Source organism: Colias philodice, chromosome 6 (assembly GCF_061535455.1).
Source record: "Colias philodice isolate Cphi_HAF_F1 chromosome 6, ilColPhil1 Martin Lab GWU primary, whole genome shotgun sequence".
Taxonomy (NCBI): Eukaryota; Metazoa; Arthropoda; class Insecta; order Lepidoptera; family Pieridae; genus Colias; species Colias philodice.
In genome coordinates, this window is record NC_143091.1 from 204,410 (window position 1) to 220,782 (window position 16,373).

Below are 16,373 nucleotides of genomic sequence, written 5' to 3' on the forward strand. Positions count from 1 at the left end.
TACAATTTTGTAACACTACACCCTTAAGGTGAGAAAAAATCCCATGGGAGTGAGGTGTTAACTATGGTAAAAAGTAGCTTATGCCACTTTCTAGGATAACTATATCCAGATATCATATCATAGAAATGCTTGATTGTGTGAAGTGGAAAAAGGCAAAACAAAAAAAAAAATTGCATTCAAAATTTTAGTTGTGATTTCTCTATCAAAGACAATCATAACCCTAGTTAAGCTTTCCTAAAATGCTCATTTTTTTCATTTCACAGGTACATGTTAGCGCTAGCCGCGATAGGTAAGCTATGCACCGTGATATTTTTCTTCCTAGCCTGGTGGTGCTACCACCCGGGTCCCAAGGCCCAACCCCCACTCGATATGGCCCATAGCGAGAAAAGCAACGGCACTATACCCACCGTGGCCACCGTGAGCACTATATCCAATGACCGTACCAATGGTTACTGTAATGCGGCGCTAGAGTGCAGTGACCACTTATAAAGTTTTGGGGGTAGATGGAAATATTGTGCGATTTTGGAATTCTGTTTTAAAAGCAACATTAATATACCCACCGTGGCCACTGTAAGCACTGTAATGCGGCGCTAGTGTAGTGACATTTGGGGGTAAAAAAAGTATTGTATGTCTTTGGAGTTCTGTTTGATGAGCAACGGTACTATACCCACCGTGGCTACTGTAAGTACTATATCCAATGATCATAAAAAGTACTGTAACGGGGGTGAACATTTATAAAGTTTTGAGGGTAGTGGAAAGTATTGTGTGATTTCGGACTACTGGAATCTGTTTGTATTATTGTTTTGATTTAATGTGACAGTTTTTATGGAAGAAATTGTGACTCCTATAGATTGTGACCAGAAGTATTAAATAGGTAAGACACAGACTCACAAATTATTGTAACATAATAATTTATGCAGGTTTTTTTTACCCAGAAACTGTGACTGATTTTACTATAGTCAAGTCAGTTACTTTCGCGATCGAAAATGAACTGTTTGATATAATTTTTCCCACAATTTATTTATGAATGAGTATCCCTTCTGTGTATAGATAGAAACAGTAGATTGTAGAACATAAACTCCAAAAACTTCTAGGAATTACTGGTTTTTTGAACAACTATGAGACCAAAATGTTTATCGTCACTGCCAACGGTAGTGAGTGTAATGGTTAGTGCAATTTTGTAAATCAGTCTAGAAATAAGTAGGTGAGTAAAAACAGTGTGACCAATTTTGATGCAGTATTCGAATACATGGTGTTAGAATTGAGTTGATATTAGTTATGAAACCATATTATTAAGGAATCTATAAAAATCACCGTCAATGCTCTAGTTGATTAATGTAAATAATTCAAATGCATAATATAAGTACATATTGTAACATAATATTATCAAAATGTCTCAAAATTTTATTATTATTTTACTTTTTAATATATTTATTTGTTGATTTTATGTAATAATTGTTGCTAGTAAAGTATAAGTGTATTTTGGTTGAAGACTGATTCTTTACTCATAGTGGTTAGTTTTAAAATCCTACTTAGTAATAAAAATGCAACAAAAATGTAACATCACATATCTAATCTATGGTCATGGTAAGTAAAAAAATATAAAAAATGTTGTGTGGTTTTATGAAACCACGGTAAAAGTGAAACTTACGATAATTATCGTATTTGTACGATAATTATCGTACGTCACGCGACATGCGCTACACAGACCAAAAAGTTTGAGACGATGTAATAAAAGTTTCACTTTAATACACAAATAACTGCAAAAAATAAAATTATGCAAGATTTCATTGATTTTGTCACTTTTTGTCACGTGCGACAACTAAATTGACCACATTCTGTAAAATATTTGTGTTATAAATTTATTTTGCAATTATCCATAGTAAGTGATCTGTTGTATTTATTCTTGCTTATAGTGTAATCATAGACAATGATTCTCAAATCTTTTGAAGTTGGCAACACAAACATGTTCTTTCTTAGTTTATTTGATTTGCAACTGTTTAAAAAAATTTAAATAATGTTACCATAATATAAAATACATGCTCAACATACGGACCGAATTAACAAATGCATCTAAATTTTAAGTGTCTGTGTAATAAAAAACTTTACCATAAAAAAGGTAATTTATTACCTGAGTTTGAGAAAACTTGAATCGTTTTGATTTAGAATAAATTCTGCAGCCTGTACAAAATTGCACCAAGTACATAGTCAATTTTACCAAGCTTCAAAAAGCAATATAGTTCTATGGAACTGAACAATAGATACCACATCACAATAATATGTTGTATTCCTACTAAAATAGTTGTAATATAGTAATTGATACATTCCATGTACAATGTAGGACTGTATTCCCTTTTATACATTTTCATGTTGGTATGGTACATTTTTAGTAGTAAGTAAACGGTTTTGAGATGTACAATTTTACAATTATAATAAAAAATTGTTTAGATGATTGTGTATTATTTGTGTACCCACAAGATCCTATATTTCCTTACTCTGAATTTGTATAAGTGGACTTTGCCCTTTGAAAACAAAGGACTTAAAAAATTTAAGATAGAATGATTTCTGCAAAAAATAAAACTTCCTTATCATAATAATAGGACAATATAATTAGAATATAAATGTGTACAACTTAACAAAAATGTAACATTATGATAGAGTATCACAATTGACATCAGATTCAGAAGAACTTCACACCTTGGTTGTCATCAAATTCCATTAGTTCACATTTGCCTTTCACTTCTAGAGTTTTTAGTGCCTTTATTAAAATATTTATATCCAGTCCGTGGAACTCTGAAATTATTAAAATTAATTTTTAAACAGTTAATCAATAAATTTATAATTGGAAATAAAATGTGGTTACAAAAGAAAAATGTCAAATTACAGGGTGTTTTCAAATTCATCTGCAAAGGAGTGAAAAAGGAATGGCAATTTAATGAACCTCATGCGAGTGATGTCACTAACATGAAGCTACTATGAACAATTTTAACTGGATATTCTTAATTGCAAAATTTTATACGACTAAGAGCTATTACGCACTGTCGACCAGTCGCTGGCGACTCAGTCGCCGGCGACTGTGACTTACTATAGTTTAAATAGGGGCTTGCGCACTTAGTCGTCAGTCGTCCAGGAGTAAGTCCAGTCGCCGGCGACTCAGTCGCCACAGACTGGTCGATAGTGCGTAATAGCTCTAAGTATACATGATACTAAATCTTCTGAATGATTTCAGTCACAAAAACAAATGCTTAAGTAGACTACCCTAACTAGACTAGCAAAAACATAGAAAATTCACTAAAACTATTCAAAACATGCAAAAAAATAAAATTATCAGACCAACCTTCTCCTTCCGTATTTTCGCCCTCTCTCAACTCAAAGAGCGTACACACAGAGTTATTCAAGCCGTTAGCACTGACCCAGTTATACACCATATTGCCCCACTCATCCAACGAATGCCAATACACTTCCCATACATTCTTGGTCTTATCTATGGGCGCTGCTTTACCACATCTCGCCATGTCTTCTAATATTGTTAATATAGCGTCTTGTGATAGTCGTCTGTTAATCGCAGCATTGTTAAACAGTGGTGTGTTTGGAGCCTCTCTGATATCTATTAAATATTGTTTTGTGGCCTTTAAATACTGTGCAATAAGTTCCTCCCACGCGGCTAGTTGCTTTTGACGTGTTTCTGAGTGCGGTTGGATCCTGTAATGTAAGTATTTATTGTTAAAGATGGTTCATGTAGTTTAATTCTTCATTTATTCCCAAGAGTGTTATGAGATACATAAATAAACAATAAAATTAAAGGACGAAAGGAAGGATTTATTAGTTTATTCAGCACAATTTGTCAGTGAATCATGATTGTGTATTTTCTAATTAACAATAATGATATAAAACCATAACAATCATTTTACCTAATATAAAATTTTCTAATTCAGCCTATCATAATTTATGTTCATACTATGTATATTATCTTAATAATTTATCATTACATATTTTGTAAATATTTCTATACATAATTAATCTTCACCTATGATTTAATTGTTCTTAATATCCTCATATATTTCTATTAATTGCTTTTCAGTATTTATTCTTTTCACAAGAGTTTTAACAGATTTAGGTTCCAAATCGGTCACAGCCAATCTATAAGACAGCTTTCTTCCTTGAAACATAACCCATGGGTGTCCATCACAGTATTGTTCAGTATAGGCTATCATAATTGAGCAATCTTTAGCTATGGCTGACATTAAAGCTAATTCTATATTTTCTGCTGTATCTAGAAACTTTCTTTTATCATTTTCTAACTTCAAATTTAAACCTTCAGACTTCAATCTATCTAGTATTTTAGGCACATAATTATAATCATTGTCACTTGAATAGTCAATATTTAAATCTTCAGTTATTCTCTGTAGTGATAGAAGGTTGTGTAATAAAGAATTGTGTGGCAAGTCATAGCCTTCAACACAATTTGCACTCGATTTTAAAGGTGTGTATTCTTTATCTGTTAAATTAATGTTTGAATTACCATCACCAAGTAAAATTTGTATAAGAAAGTTGAGAAATACATCAGTATATTTGAATATTGTAGATTCTATGATATCATCAAACTGGTTTTTATTAGAATGCTCATTGAAAATTATATTTCCATTCTTGAACATTTTAAAATTATTTTGAGGATTATTAATCAAGTTAAGTAATGCAAATTTCATTCTGCTTTCATTCCCAGAGTAAAAGTCCAAAGGACAGTACTCACTGACATTATTAATTTCATTCTTGTTTAATTTTAAAAATTGTTTCAAACAATAATAGCATTTGGAGTACTTTTGAAAAGATTTTGCAATAAAACCTTCCTTGGGTTTAATTTCTATGCAATAATAATTATCAAAAGTTGGATTTAATTTAGTTAAATTTGGTGCTTTAATGGCAAAAGGGCTTATTAAAGTTTTGTGCTGTCTATTTTTCGGTCTCACATCTGCAAGCTTTAGGATGAGTTTTTCAATTTCAATTTTCGATAATGTTACAATTTCGTGTTCATAAGCTGCGTTGCCGTGTATTAATGGAAACATAACAAAGTTCACATATTCTATGCTTTGTCGCACAAAACCAGTATTCGTGTGAGAATCATCTTTTATGAGACGGTATACATTCGGTGTATTAACGATTTCGAGAACAATGTGGACATTTCCTTCGTTAATGTATTTCCACTCGTTATTTAATATAGACATCGTGAAAAGAGCTCCTGAAAATACAATCAAAGGTAATATTTACTTACGTAAAAAAAGGAGGAAAGCTATATTGCCATGGCCAGGACACTTCTGCCATATTTACATCAATAATGTTTTCACTTTTCTGTCAAATGTTCCAAAGTAAATGAGTAACTAATTTGAAAAATCTACAATAAAAAGATAGTGAAGAATGCTAAACTATAATATTTTTAGGATTTGTTTAATTTACCAAATTATGATTGATCAACTTTGAGTTTTGACAACTGACAGATTTTAATGTTTATGTAAAATGACATTGTATTGTTTATTGCCATTTGAAATATCTATTTATTTAAGGTTTCCACTGAAAGAATAACTTCCATACTCTTAACTAGAATGTTATAAGTAACAGTAGGGTTTCAATTAATTAATGATGATATAATTGATAAATAATTAATTGATAATAATTTTGCATTTCATTTTTTTTTTCAGAAAAATGCATACAGAGAAACGTTATTGACATTTTATCAATTTTCTGACATTAACTTTGACAAATAACAAATTGAAATTTCGCATCTCGCAATTCGCAAAGTCGCAAATAGCAATATTGGTGCAAGATCTTACTAGATTCTAGAGAATAATCGAATTTACACAAATGTATTTTTAATTACAAGTATCTTGCTTCATATATATTCCAAACAAAATGATAACGCTCAATAAGAAAATTAAAAAGCAAAGTACGGAGCCTACCAACGGCGTGAACTTAGAATCTGGGAAACGAATATCAGTCAGGGACAAATTATTGGTGAAAGAAGTGCAGGAGATGACTGAGAACCTTCCGGTGACCTGTTCTGTGCATTTTGAAGACCCTAATGTGCTGAGTGAATTCATTTTAACGGTCGCACCTGATGAAGGCTACTGGGAAAGTGGGAAGTTTAAGTTTAGCGTATTTGTAACGGAAGAATATAATATGGCGGTAAATATTGAATTCAAATGGTTTTCCTTTTAATACATAATCAAGGCTTTGTATACAGTGTTAAATTCTAAGAAACAATATTATTCAATTAAAAATATAATTATAGGTTTTGCTGTATTCAATATATTGTTGTTTTCAAACATATGCTTTTTGATTACCACATGTCCTTAATTAAGTGATGACTTCATATATTCTTTCTCTTATCTGTATTTATTTATTTTATTGTATATTATTTTATTATATATATTATTTTCTTTATTGTTGTAAATTATGTATTATTTATATTCCTACTTTCTTGGTATTACTATAATATTATTATTGTATATATTGCTTTGGTATGCACCACCTACTTGTATTCGTTCTTTGTTACTGTTCTCCTTGGTTGGGTTACCTGGAAGAGATGGCTCTGTAGCCATAAGGTCGCCTATTGTGCAATTTATGTATATTTTACTTAATGTTATTTCATTATTTTGGTGTGTACAATAAAGCTTTCATTCATTCATTCATTCATTCATTCATTCATTCATTCATTCATTATATTGTATTCAACATTGATTGAGGTAAATGTAGAATTTCTAGGAATGAATGTATTTCACTATCACAATATGTAATGGTCAAGTCATTGTGAATGTATGTACATGTTATAATTATAGTCTCATGAATTATATTTTAAATAATTAAATTTATTTATTTTTCCCATTTCCAGCCTCCCAAAGTAAAATGTTTAACAAGACTATGGCACCCAAACATCAATGTAGATGGGGACATTTGTCTATCATTGCTTCGTCAAACATCTATAGATGAACATGGCTGGGCACCTACTAGAAGACTTAAGGATGTTGTTTGGGGCTTAAATTCATTGTTTACTGTAAGTATTTCTTTATTAAGCTATTGCATAGCTTCTATCGCGGGCCTTGAGCGCGGGGACCGAATCGCGAAATTCCGTAACGAAAAAACCTCACGCTCCCCACTCCGACGGGCTCGGAGGTGTGGCTTGAAGGCATGCTATGCAATAGGTTTACCGCGGCAGTCCCGAGTGCCACACATCTTTTTTTTAAATAATTGTGTCCTGCCTTAACAATCCCTACTAATAGTATAAATGCGAAAGTAACTCTTTCTGTCTGTCTGTTACGCTTTCCCGCTTAAACCTCTTAACCGATTTTGATGAAATTTGGCACAGACAACCTTTAGACCCTGAGAAAGAACATAGGCTACATTTTATTGCGAAATATGTACCACGGGCGAAGCCGGGGTGGACCGCTAGTTATACCGATAGACTAGACCGATAGTTTAACTCAATGTCATTTTTCATCTATATCTGATCAGAGATTTTTTGTGATTGTTTAATAAATCAATACATGCTCAAAGTATTTACAGTACAGTAAAAGTTATTTGCTATTTAAACATGTAATATAATTTCCTACTAGGCTATAACGGGCTTTGCTTTAATGAAAAAAGGGAGAATCACTCCCATTCATTTTTGCATCGCATAGTAAAAGGTGATAATTTAAAAGAAAACCCCTCCCCTCTTTCTGAAATGATTGTGGCCACTTCAGATTAAAACTTTAGATAAAATGAAGTTTCCATTTTCACACAAAATGGAGAAGAGTTTGTTTATTTTTATTTCTTCTACTTTCACTCACTAGCCTTATAATTATCCCCAGAAATACAAATCACATTATTAAATCGCTTCATTGTGATGTGAAAGACAGAAACAAACAGACACACTTTCACATTTATCATAATCCTAGCTTTCCGTATGTGACTTCGCTTTGCTTCGTCTAAAACCGAATCACTACATAGTATAAAACAAAAACAAAATGTGTGCGTGTGTATACACACGTAAGAAGTGAAACTACTTTATGACCTTATTTTCCAAAAAATAATTTACTATATGCAACTTTACAGAAATACGTCGAATCACGCGTGGTAGGGATAAGAAAAAGATGGCGCGTAACGGAAAAATGTCACGCGTAACGAAAAAATGTTACACTAAATTTTTTTCCAACCCCGATAAAGAAGTTTCACTTCAAATGCAAATTCTACGCAATTTATTTTCTTACAACATTTGAATGTTATAAAAAAAATTGAAAAATTCTAACATTGTCATATTTATTACAGGATCTCCTAAACTTCGAGGACCCGCTGAACATAGAAGCGGCAGAGATGTACAAACAGAACAAAGTGGAGTTTCAGGCGAAAGTGCAGGAATACATCGCTGTGGCTAAAGGCAAGAGGTGAGACCTGGCCTGCCTCAGCTGTTGCCGCGAGTAACCAATACTCACAACGTGATATAGTCTATCGATAAAATCCTATTAAGCGCTTGTAAATACTAGGTTTTATTTTTATAATTGCTTCCGATCTTCTATTGATATGATTTTTTATATGGTTCAATTGATTACTTTTGTATGCAATGAATTTTGGGAAATTTGTTTGGTTTTTGTGTTGTTTTTTTTGTCGAAATCCAAACTTTTTTTTGGTAGTAAGATTGATGTGGTCTCAATATTTTTATGAATTGGCAAATGTAATGCCATTAAGTTTTAAATTATTAATAACTACTTTTGAAATTTGAAAACCATATTTATATTATATGCATAAATTTAAATTTATTATTTTTTAATATAATACCAACATGTAAAGTTCAAATTAATGTTCTTTTATTAATTCAATGGATTTGTACAATAATGTAATTATTAAATTCATATGATATAAATGTTTTTATCTCAAGGATACTATGTTACAATGAAATAACTTGTATAATATATCAACTGGAAAAATGTATTGTAAAATCGAAATATGGAATATATCTTATCAAATATGTTTGTGAAAGCAATAAGTCAATAGATGTAATATTTGTAAAAGGAAAAATAAAAATGTGAAGATAAATCTTGGTGTTTTCTTTGTGTACAGATTAGTTTTATTCCACCTAGCGAGCTATGACTGTCACAAGTCAGTATTTAATACATAATGAAGTATGGAAAAAATGTATTTTACACCTATTTTACTACAACGTAGCACACTATGAAAGTAACAGGAAGGTAAAATATCTTCACTACATAGTATAAAACAAAGTCGCTTTCCCTGTCCCTATGTCCCTATGTCCCTATGTCCCTTTGTACGCTTAAATCTTTGAAACTACGCAACGGATTTTGATGCGGTTTTTTTAATAGATAGAGTGATTCAAGAGAAAGGTTTATATGTATAATAAGATCCATTAAGTAGTGGAGAAGTACTGTTATTTTTGAGGTTTCTAATGTGATGTCGTAAAAAATTACATTTATTCCGCTTACATTGCAAACGCAGGCTGAACCCTACGAGTTTTATCAAAATAATGTACTAAGTATTATACACATTGAAAAGGTCTACAGAAAAGTCCGCGATGGTATATGTCTATCTCTTAAGGATAACCCACAATAACTTTTTTTTGTCATTTACTTTTTACGACAAATAATGGCTAATTTTCGAAGCGATTTTAACCAATACAGCATTAATCCTTAACCAATTAAATACCATGGATACATTGTTCATTTAATATAGATCTATTTGGCCCTTTACACCGTATGATTTAAGTGAATATTTTCGAAGATATTACAGATTTAAAAATTGCGGGACGTAGCGTTTGCGGCCGCCCGGCTATGTATTTTATACCCGTGCGATGCCGGAGCGGGCCGCTATATTTTTATACCTATACAACGTTCACAATTTTTCTGTAGTGTATTTAGTATCAGCACAGACTAATAATAATATACTACGGTATCAGCATTGCACCCGTGCGAAGCCGGGGCGGGTCGCTAGTTCTACATAATATAGAAATTTTATTATTTATAAAGCACAACCGGTCCACCCTGGCATGGTACATGTTTACGTTTTCTCTCCTTAAAAGCACCCTCGTGCTTGAAGGAATATTATATTAAAAAAGAATGAACGAAATCGGTTTAGTCGTTCTTAAGTTTTGCGCTTACCAACACATTTGGCGATTCATTTTTCTTTTATAGAGATTTGAATGCCATAAATCCAAAAATATCAAATTCAACAAAAAGGTCGCGGCTCATCGTTACAATATTGTAATCATTCAAAATATAATGTTTCATATTGGTTATTAGTTGTTAATTAACTCAATAGATGGCGCGCGATGTGTCCCTTAGGGCTTAGAGTAACAAATCTGAAAGAGTAGAATAAATTCGATTGCTCTGGCGGGAGCCGGGATCACGGGTGGCAAAGTTGGTCAGGCGTCGCCCCGGATTGGCGGAAAGACGCGGGTTCGTATCTCGTGATCGAATTTTTTCTATTTAAAAATTGATATATCGTGTTGCTTTTCAATTCTGACGCGTTCTTATTACACTCGTAGTGTGATGCCTTGTGGTTCGTAGAGTACTTCATGGCTAAAATATAATATATTAGAACGGGACAAATAATTTAAAGGATCACTCATACAAGTACCTAGTCATAATATTTTAGTTTTACTGTACAGTAATATCCCGATTTACACGAATTCTATTGTTATGATTTTCGAATGGTCACACACATCACACAATATAAAAGATCAACACTAAAGTTGAAAGCTAATTACAGACCTTAGATTTTATAAATCGACATATTATACCTAAGACGTAAGATATTATGTATTTGAGAACTAAGCTCTACGCCCTACAACGACTTCCGTACGGCTCTAGTTGAAAAGTTAGATATTATGTCTATATAAATCTATATCTTAACTTCTTTCAGCTCATTATTTTATTGCCTTTCTATATATTAATTATACCACAGTTTGTGGATTTATTTACCAAGTAGAAATTATAAATAATTTGGAAAATCCAAAAGTGCACGCCTCATAATTTTTTTTTAATAAATATTTTTAATTATTATTTTTGTTTATTTAATAACAATTAAACCACATCGAATCAGACCCTGAAAAATGAAAGGGTTCTATTCCTGAGCATACTCAAGCGTAAGAGAAAAAAAAAGACTCGATTAGTAAAGTATTTCGGTCGCTATCGTGTTAACAAGAAAAAGGATCCGCACATACAGACACACGGACGTCCAAGACAGAACTTTTTTAAACTGTTTTTTAACTAGTTTAAATAACAAAAATGACATCAAAAATATCATGAACGTTAAGAATAGTGTTTTTTCTTAATATGTGTGTGTATGTATTATCTTACAAGTGCAATGTATGATACATAAAGACATTTTAAGTTTGAAAAATCAGATGTTTTGCGCGAAGCGACAGTAGTACCCACCTCAACGCTTCGCTTATGAGGCGTGCAATAATTCGGAGTTATTTTGACGTAATATTTTAATTCCACTAGATGGCGCTTGTATATCTTTGATTTATCACTTTGCGAGTACAAAGCTATTAACTTGTAAATTCTTGATTGAATAACCAGTAGTTTTATGAATTTACCAGAAAGGGAAGGGAGTTGGAAAATAGTAAGAAATGAAACTACAATATAAGATTAATAGGTACTTTATTAACTTCAATAATACTGAAGTTTAACTTGTATAAATAGAAAAAGTATACAATAAATACTTAACAATTAATTATTTCGTAACAAAATTATCTTGACTAGATATCGAGTGTCGCGGTTACGTGGTGCGTAAGTTTTCAGTCAATTCAATTGTAAAATAAATAAAAAATTCAAACAATGTAAAATTGTATATTTTAAACAAGTTCCAACAAGTCCGTATAAATAGTTAGTGTATTTACAAATAACTACGTTAAGTCTTATTGTTATTACATGAATAATGAAGAATAAATTAAAAACGTGAAAAATGTCGATGTTCGAGTAATTTCAAAATCTGTCAAAAAAATTGATTTTGACATTGACAGCCACTAAGGGTGCGTTCATTTTGTACTTGACGTATATGACATTAAAAATATAATCTATTCACAATTTTTCAAAACCGTTCGTATAAAATATCCAAACAATTTAGGAAAATTTTGAAGATTAGATGATATTCGATCTATAGTTATTGCGCTGAGAAGTTAGTCTGCAATTCGTCTTGTATGCTATTGGAGCGAGTGAGGTGTCGCGGTGCGATGTTACCGAAGGCCGCTGTGATGGAGTCGGCTTCTGACGCTTCGCGGGACTTGCGCTCGTGGTATGCTTCGGAGAACTCCTGTACACAAAAAAAGTATGGATTAAAGATTTATTTCAGAACGAAGGAAGACTGAGTCCTCGATATCTTTTTTGAAAAAAAAAAATGCATTTTGAGTTTTTTTGGCTTTAAAGTGCAGAATGAAATAAGCAAAGTTGAGATGCTTCTATCGGTAAAAATAAATTGAATAATCTAATTTAATTAATAATCTCCATTTGACCAAACGATCTCTCCTTTATCTATACTAATCCCGAAACACAAGTTGATGTATAAACTCAAGTTATTTAAGTGTGCTATCACTATGTTTTCACATCACACCAGATTGGACATACCTAGTCAGTTTAACTTTGACACAAACAATCAGCTATAATTCATAATTTCGACATAAACATTACATAACACCATAACACCATCAGTATAATTAAGTCCCGACCTTTAGCCGATTCCCGAGGAACACAGCGCGTTCCCGTTTCCTGTGCATGAAGTCGGTGTGGTGCAGCCAGCGGTGCTCGGGGCACTCCTCTGCGGTCGGACGCTTCAGTGGGACCTTCTTGAACACGAACATTAGGAAACGGGTCGCTTCCTGCCAAAAAGAAATAAGTAATTAATGTTACTATAATTATATGCTTTAGTTTCTCCAATTTTATTTGTACCACTTTACCAAGTTCAAAAACACTATTATTATTTTTCGTTAAATTAATTCATATTTTATTAAGAAAAAAGTAATAAGTAGTACTCTTCTCGTCTTCTATTCCTTTTTTTCATTATCTATGTTTTAAAGTTTAAAGCATCATTAGAAAATGGCCTACTCAAAAATGAACTAAGAGAAGTTGAATTTACAATTATTGAGCTATAGCACTATATATATATTAATTATATATATATATATATATATATATATATATATATATATATATATATATATATATATATATTAATTCTGCACTCATTTAAAAAAATACAAAAAATCATGACTATTATCCCTAAAAATAAAATACATTTCTCAATGTCTTACCTGAGTGATTTCCTTATACAAATGCTCGAAGCGGTATCTAACAAAGGAGATGTTCTGTTTGGTCTCCGCGTCGTCGGAGCCCCGGAAGGGCGAAACACCCGACAGTAAGATATACGCTAGCACTCCCACCGACCATATGTCTGTCTGTGGGTACGCTGGCTCGTCGTTTATTATTTCTGGTGCTGTAAAACACATATTATATGAATAATCTTGAAGATCCTGCTCGAAGGACCAACTTATTAAGATGAATTTACATTATATGACTAAGTCTTGGTGGTTGTAAGTTCACGACAGCAAAACTTATAAAAATAGGCTCTTTAATGTTGTTAGCGTAATACAGTATTTTTATTAGACACAAGGATTTCAAATATTCATTGAAAACAAAGTCACCTTTTGTCAGAAAGATTAGAGGTAGAAAGAAAAGGGAGAAAGTGTGATAATATTATTTATCTATTTTAACTATGAACGGGCGTCTAATCAAATTAGACATTTTAGGCAAATATAATTATAATAATATATCCAGTATGCTTACCTTTGTATTCCAAATCACCAACTTGCGGGACACTAGTACCGAGCTTAGTCACTTTATGCGCTGAGCCGAAATCAACCAGTTTCACCTGTATCGACCTTACAGAAGCCATCACCACGTTATCAGGCTGTAGATCCAGGTGGCAGTAACCTCGCCAGTGCAAGTACTGTAACCCATCCAAAACCTGAGTGATTATGGTTGCTACCATTTGCTCCGTGTATTCATGACGACTCGACAAATAGGTTAATATATCCGCGCCTTGTAACTTCTCTAGAATTAACGCAGCTACAGGAGTCCCAGGGGTATGGTAGGCCGCTAATAAGTTGGATATCCTCTCGTGTCTCAAACGACGCAGGCATTCGAACTCCCTTTGAATCTGGACTTCCGTTTCCGGTCGACTTTCTAGAATCTTCGCGACGACCACGCTGTCGTCTTTCTTGTCTATTCCTTTGACGACGATCGAGAACTTTCCTCGCCATAGTTCGGATACAAAACTGTATCTTTCCGTGAAGGCATCAGCTGTTCCCCATTCAGGCGGGTTCTCTTCTGTTCCATAGTCTAATTTTGGCCTATCTTCATCTAGAACGATTTCCTGGCCAGATTCAGTCATTTGCTGCAAGTGTTTCATCGCTTTCGTGACTTGGACCTTCTGCGCACCAGATTCTTTGGTCTTTACCAAGTTAGTTGGTATTCCTTTGTCGCTCCAACCAATTCTGTTACGAGATGAGAGTCTAAATTGATAGCTAGTGTTTGGAACAAGGTCTCTAATGACGAAGAATTCGTGGTCAATGTTTTCGGCTACGGTTTTCCATTCGACACTATCTCCTTCTTTGTATTGCAGACTGTAGCACACTACGGGCGAGTTACCGTCATACTTCGGTTGCTTCCACCTGAGAAGTACTTCTGTGTCAGACACTTCTGTGGCTGTCGGACTGTCAGGAGCATCAGGTGTAGTGGCTTCGACGATCCTTGTTCTTGCGACGGTTTGTCCCACTTTGTTCCTCGCTACGACCTTATAAAAGCCGATGTCGTGATGCATCGCTGGGTCGAAGGTAAGTGTGGACCTGCCTTGGTCGTCTTCAACGATTTTGATGCGTTGTCCTTCAGCTATGACCATGTCGTTTTTGAACCATTGGATTATAGGCTTAGGGTCGCCAACCGCAAAGCAAGAGAGTTGAGCTGGTTCTCCTTCCCTTATGGGGAGAACTTGGGGTTTCTCTCTGAAGAATGGTAAGTGGCCATCTTTTTTGGACTCCATGAAGGCTTGAGCTTCAGCGTAGCTGTCGAGTCTGGTTCCGAGCTCGTGCCTGAGTCGGCGGATAGTGTAGCTTTCGGTGCCGTAATTGTTGATTCTCTCTTTCCTTTCGTCATCTATTTCTTCGTCCATAACGTCCGTGAAGCGACGACGCTCACGGATGATGGGAGTCTGCAAAAACAATTTTTTATGGTTATGATATTGTCGTTGCGAAATTTGAAATGAAAATCAATTAAACATCAATATATTATTGTCTATATTGACATGCATAAGTTAATATAGAACTGTGAACTATAAAGTAACTTTGAAACACTTTTTATAACATTAATTAAAACAGAATATACTTAGTTTCTCTAAACTTGAACTAAGCCTAAAACATATAAATTTCTACAAATAAATAATCCGGTTCGAAAGACCACTGATCCTTCGAGCCGGTATTTTTAATGTAAAAATACAGTTATTATGCATATATTTGTATTATTTACCACATACCCTAGGATCATACGCATCATGTACACTAAGGTTGTAAGCAGGCGAGCGGTTGCAGGCCACCTTCATGTACTCGCGGAGACGCACCGGGAACTGCGTGTCGCGGAGTTGGAGAAGATACGTGTCGGGGCCGTTCTGGTAGCTAAGGGTGAAATTCAAACAGGTATTATGTAATAAATTATGCAATATTACGCACTAAACTAAAAGGGCTCCAAATACAATAATGATTAAATCTGTCTACAGATATTATAAATTCGTTTTACAGGTTTGAGCAGCGTTGGAGTGTTTCGTAATAATGACAGAAGATGCATCGAGTCCTGGAAAACTGACTGCAATTTTAACATAGTTTGGTTTATGTTAACAAAAAAGAAATGTATATAAAATATATCGTATCTTAGGATATTTTGAGAAAAACAAAAGGTTAGAGATAAATTTTAATATGCTGATGATATTATTATGATGCCTAACTTAACGGTCACTTACGACATAATTATTTCTTATTTTTCGCAAGGACAGAATAAATATCTTTTGTACAGGACTAATAACTCACTGGCTCTCCGACTTAGCGGACACCTCCCAGTCGGGATGGTCCCACTGCTTGAACTGATTGTCCCACGGGGCCGGCTTGCGGTCGTGCGGCATGCTGTCGCGGTCGGGCGTACCTGGGGGAAATACGAGGTAACATATTTAAATAAAGGAATTAGTAGTAAGTTTCTTCTCGAATTGAAGAGAAGGTTATATTATGTCAATAAACATTTTTTAATCTATTTCATAGCTTCTTTCGCGGGCCTTGAGCGCGGGGACCGAAT

The 16,373-nt window shown here is 33.6% G+C and overlaps 5 protein-coding genes across 9 annotated transcripts in view; 2 read left to right on the forward strand and 3 right to left on the reverse strand.

Annotated features, from left to right (window-relative positions):
* Positions 1-1,064, forward strand: part of Oatp26F (Organic anion transporting polypeptide 26F) — a 46,048-nt gene extending 44,984 nt beyond the window's left edge. For both annotated transcript variants that reach the window (XM_089695994.1, XM_089695996.1), the window contains exon 14: positions 264-1,064. In XM_089695994.1, coding sequence (XP_089552120.1) covers positions 264-489 — 226 coding nt within the window. In that variant the 3' untranslated portion in view covers positions 490-1,064. The remainder of the gene's footprint in view (positions 1-263) is intronic.
* Positions 1,065-2,585: 1,521 nt separating this feature from the next.
* Positions 2,586-5,471, reverse strand: Vps25 (vacuolar protein sorting 25). Its single transcript, XM_089695957.1, has 3 exons — positions 5,270-5,471; positions 3,338-3,702; positions 2,586-2,793 (listed from the first exon to the last, which is right to left on the reverse strand). The coding sequence occupies exons 1-3, from the start codon at positions 5,317-5,319 to the stop codon at positions 2,681-2,683; spliced, it is 528 nt and encodes a 175-aa protein (XP_089552083.1). The 5' UTR covers positions 5,320-5,471; the 3' UTR covers positions 2,586-2,680.
* Ipk1 (Inositol phosphate kinase 1) lies at positions 3,577-5,257 on the reverse strand. Its single transcript, XM_089695956.1, has 2 exons — positions 3,912-5,257; positions 3,577-3,702 (listed from the first exon to the last, which is right to left on the reverse strand). The coding sequence occupies exon 1, from the start codon at positions 5,220-5,222 to the stop codon at positions 4,035-4,037; it is 1,188 nt and encodes a 395-aa protein (XP_089552082.1). The 5' UTR covers positions 5,223-5,257; the 3' UTR covers positions 3,577-3,702; positions 3,912-4,034.
* A 325-nt stretch (positions 5,472-5,796) lies between the features above and the next one.
* Positions 5,797-9,051, forward strand: LOC149487398 (NEDD8-conjugating enzyme UBE2F-like). The gene is made up of 3 exons (XM_089695959.1): positions 5,797-6,177; positions 6,884-7,045; positions 8,299-9,051. The coding sequence occupies exons 1-3, from the start codon at positions 5,905-5,907 to the stop codon at positions 8,416-8,418; spliced, it is 555 nt and encodes a 184-aa protein (XP_089552085.1). The 5' UTR covers positions 5,797-5,904; the 3' UTR covers positions 8,419-9,051.
* A 2,577-nt stretch (positions 9,052-11,628) lies between these two features.
* Obsc (Obscurin) overlaps positions 11,629-16,373 on the reverse strand; it is a 97,372-nt gene continuing 92,627 nt past the window's right edge. For all 4 annotated transcript variants that reach the window (XM_089695978.1, XM_089695977.1, XM_089695979.1 and 1 more), the window contains 6 exons: positions 16,115-16,226; positions 15,568-15,706; positions 13,824-15,246; positions 13,292-13,473; positions 12,710-12,859; positions 11,629-12,297 (listed from right to left, as the gene is read on the reverse strand). In XM_089695978.1, coding sequence (XP_089552104.1) covers positions 12,148-12,297; positions 12,710-12,859; positions 13,292-13,473; positions 13,824-15,246; positions 15,568-15,706; positions 16,115-16,226 — 2,156 coding nt within the window. In that variant the 3' untranslated portion in view covers positions 11,629-12,147. The remainder of the gene's footprint in view (positions 12,298-12,709; positions 12,860-13,291; positions 13,474-13,823; positions 15,247-15,567; positions 15,707-16,114; positions 16,227-16,373) is intronic.

Excerpts from the sequence above, each read along its gene's own strand:
- Ipk1 (XM_089695956.1), bottom strand. The coding sequence starts at position 5,222 with ATGTCTATATTAAATAACGAGTGGAAATACATTAACGAAGGAAATGTC.
- Vps25 (XM_089695957.1), bottom strand. The coding sequence starts at position 5,319 with ATGGCAGAAGTGTCCTGGCCATGGCAATATAGCTTTCCTCCTTTTTTT. Across the intron at positions 3,703-5,269 it reads AGCTTTCCTCCTTTTTTTAC|GATCCAACCGCACTCAGAAA; the intron begins GTAAGTAAATAT and ends CTTACATTACAG. Across the intron at positions 2,794-3,337 it reads CGAAAATACGGAAGGAGAAG|AGTTCCACGGACTGGATATA; the intron begins GTTGGTCTGATA and ends TAATAATTTCAG.
- LOC149487398 (XM_089695959.1), top strand. The coding sequence starts at position 5,905 with ATGATAACGCTCAATAAGAAAATTAAAAAGCAAAGTACGGAGCCTACC. Across the intron at positions 6,178-6,883 it reads CGGAAGAATATAATATGGCG|CCTCCCAAAGTAAAATGTTT; the intron begins GTAAATATTGAA and ends TCCCATTTCCAG. Across the intron at positions 7,046-8,298 it reads GCTTAAATTCATTGTTTACT|GATCTCCTAAACTTCGAGGA; the intron begins GTAAGTATTTCT and ends TATTTATTACAG.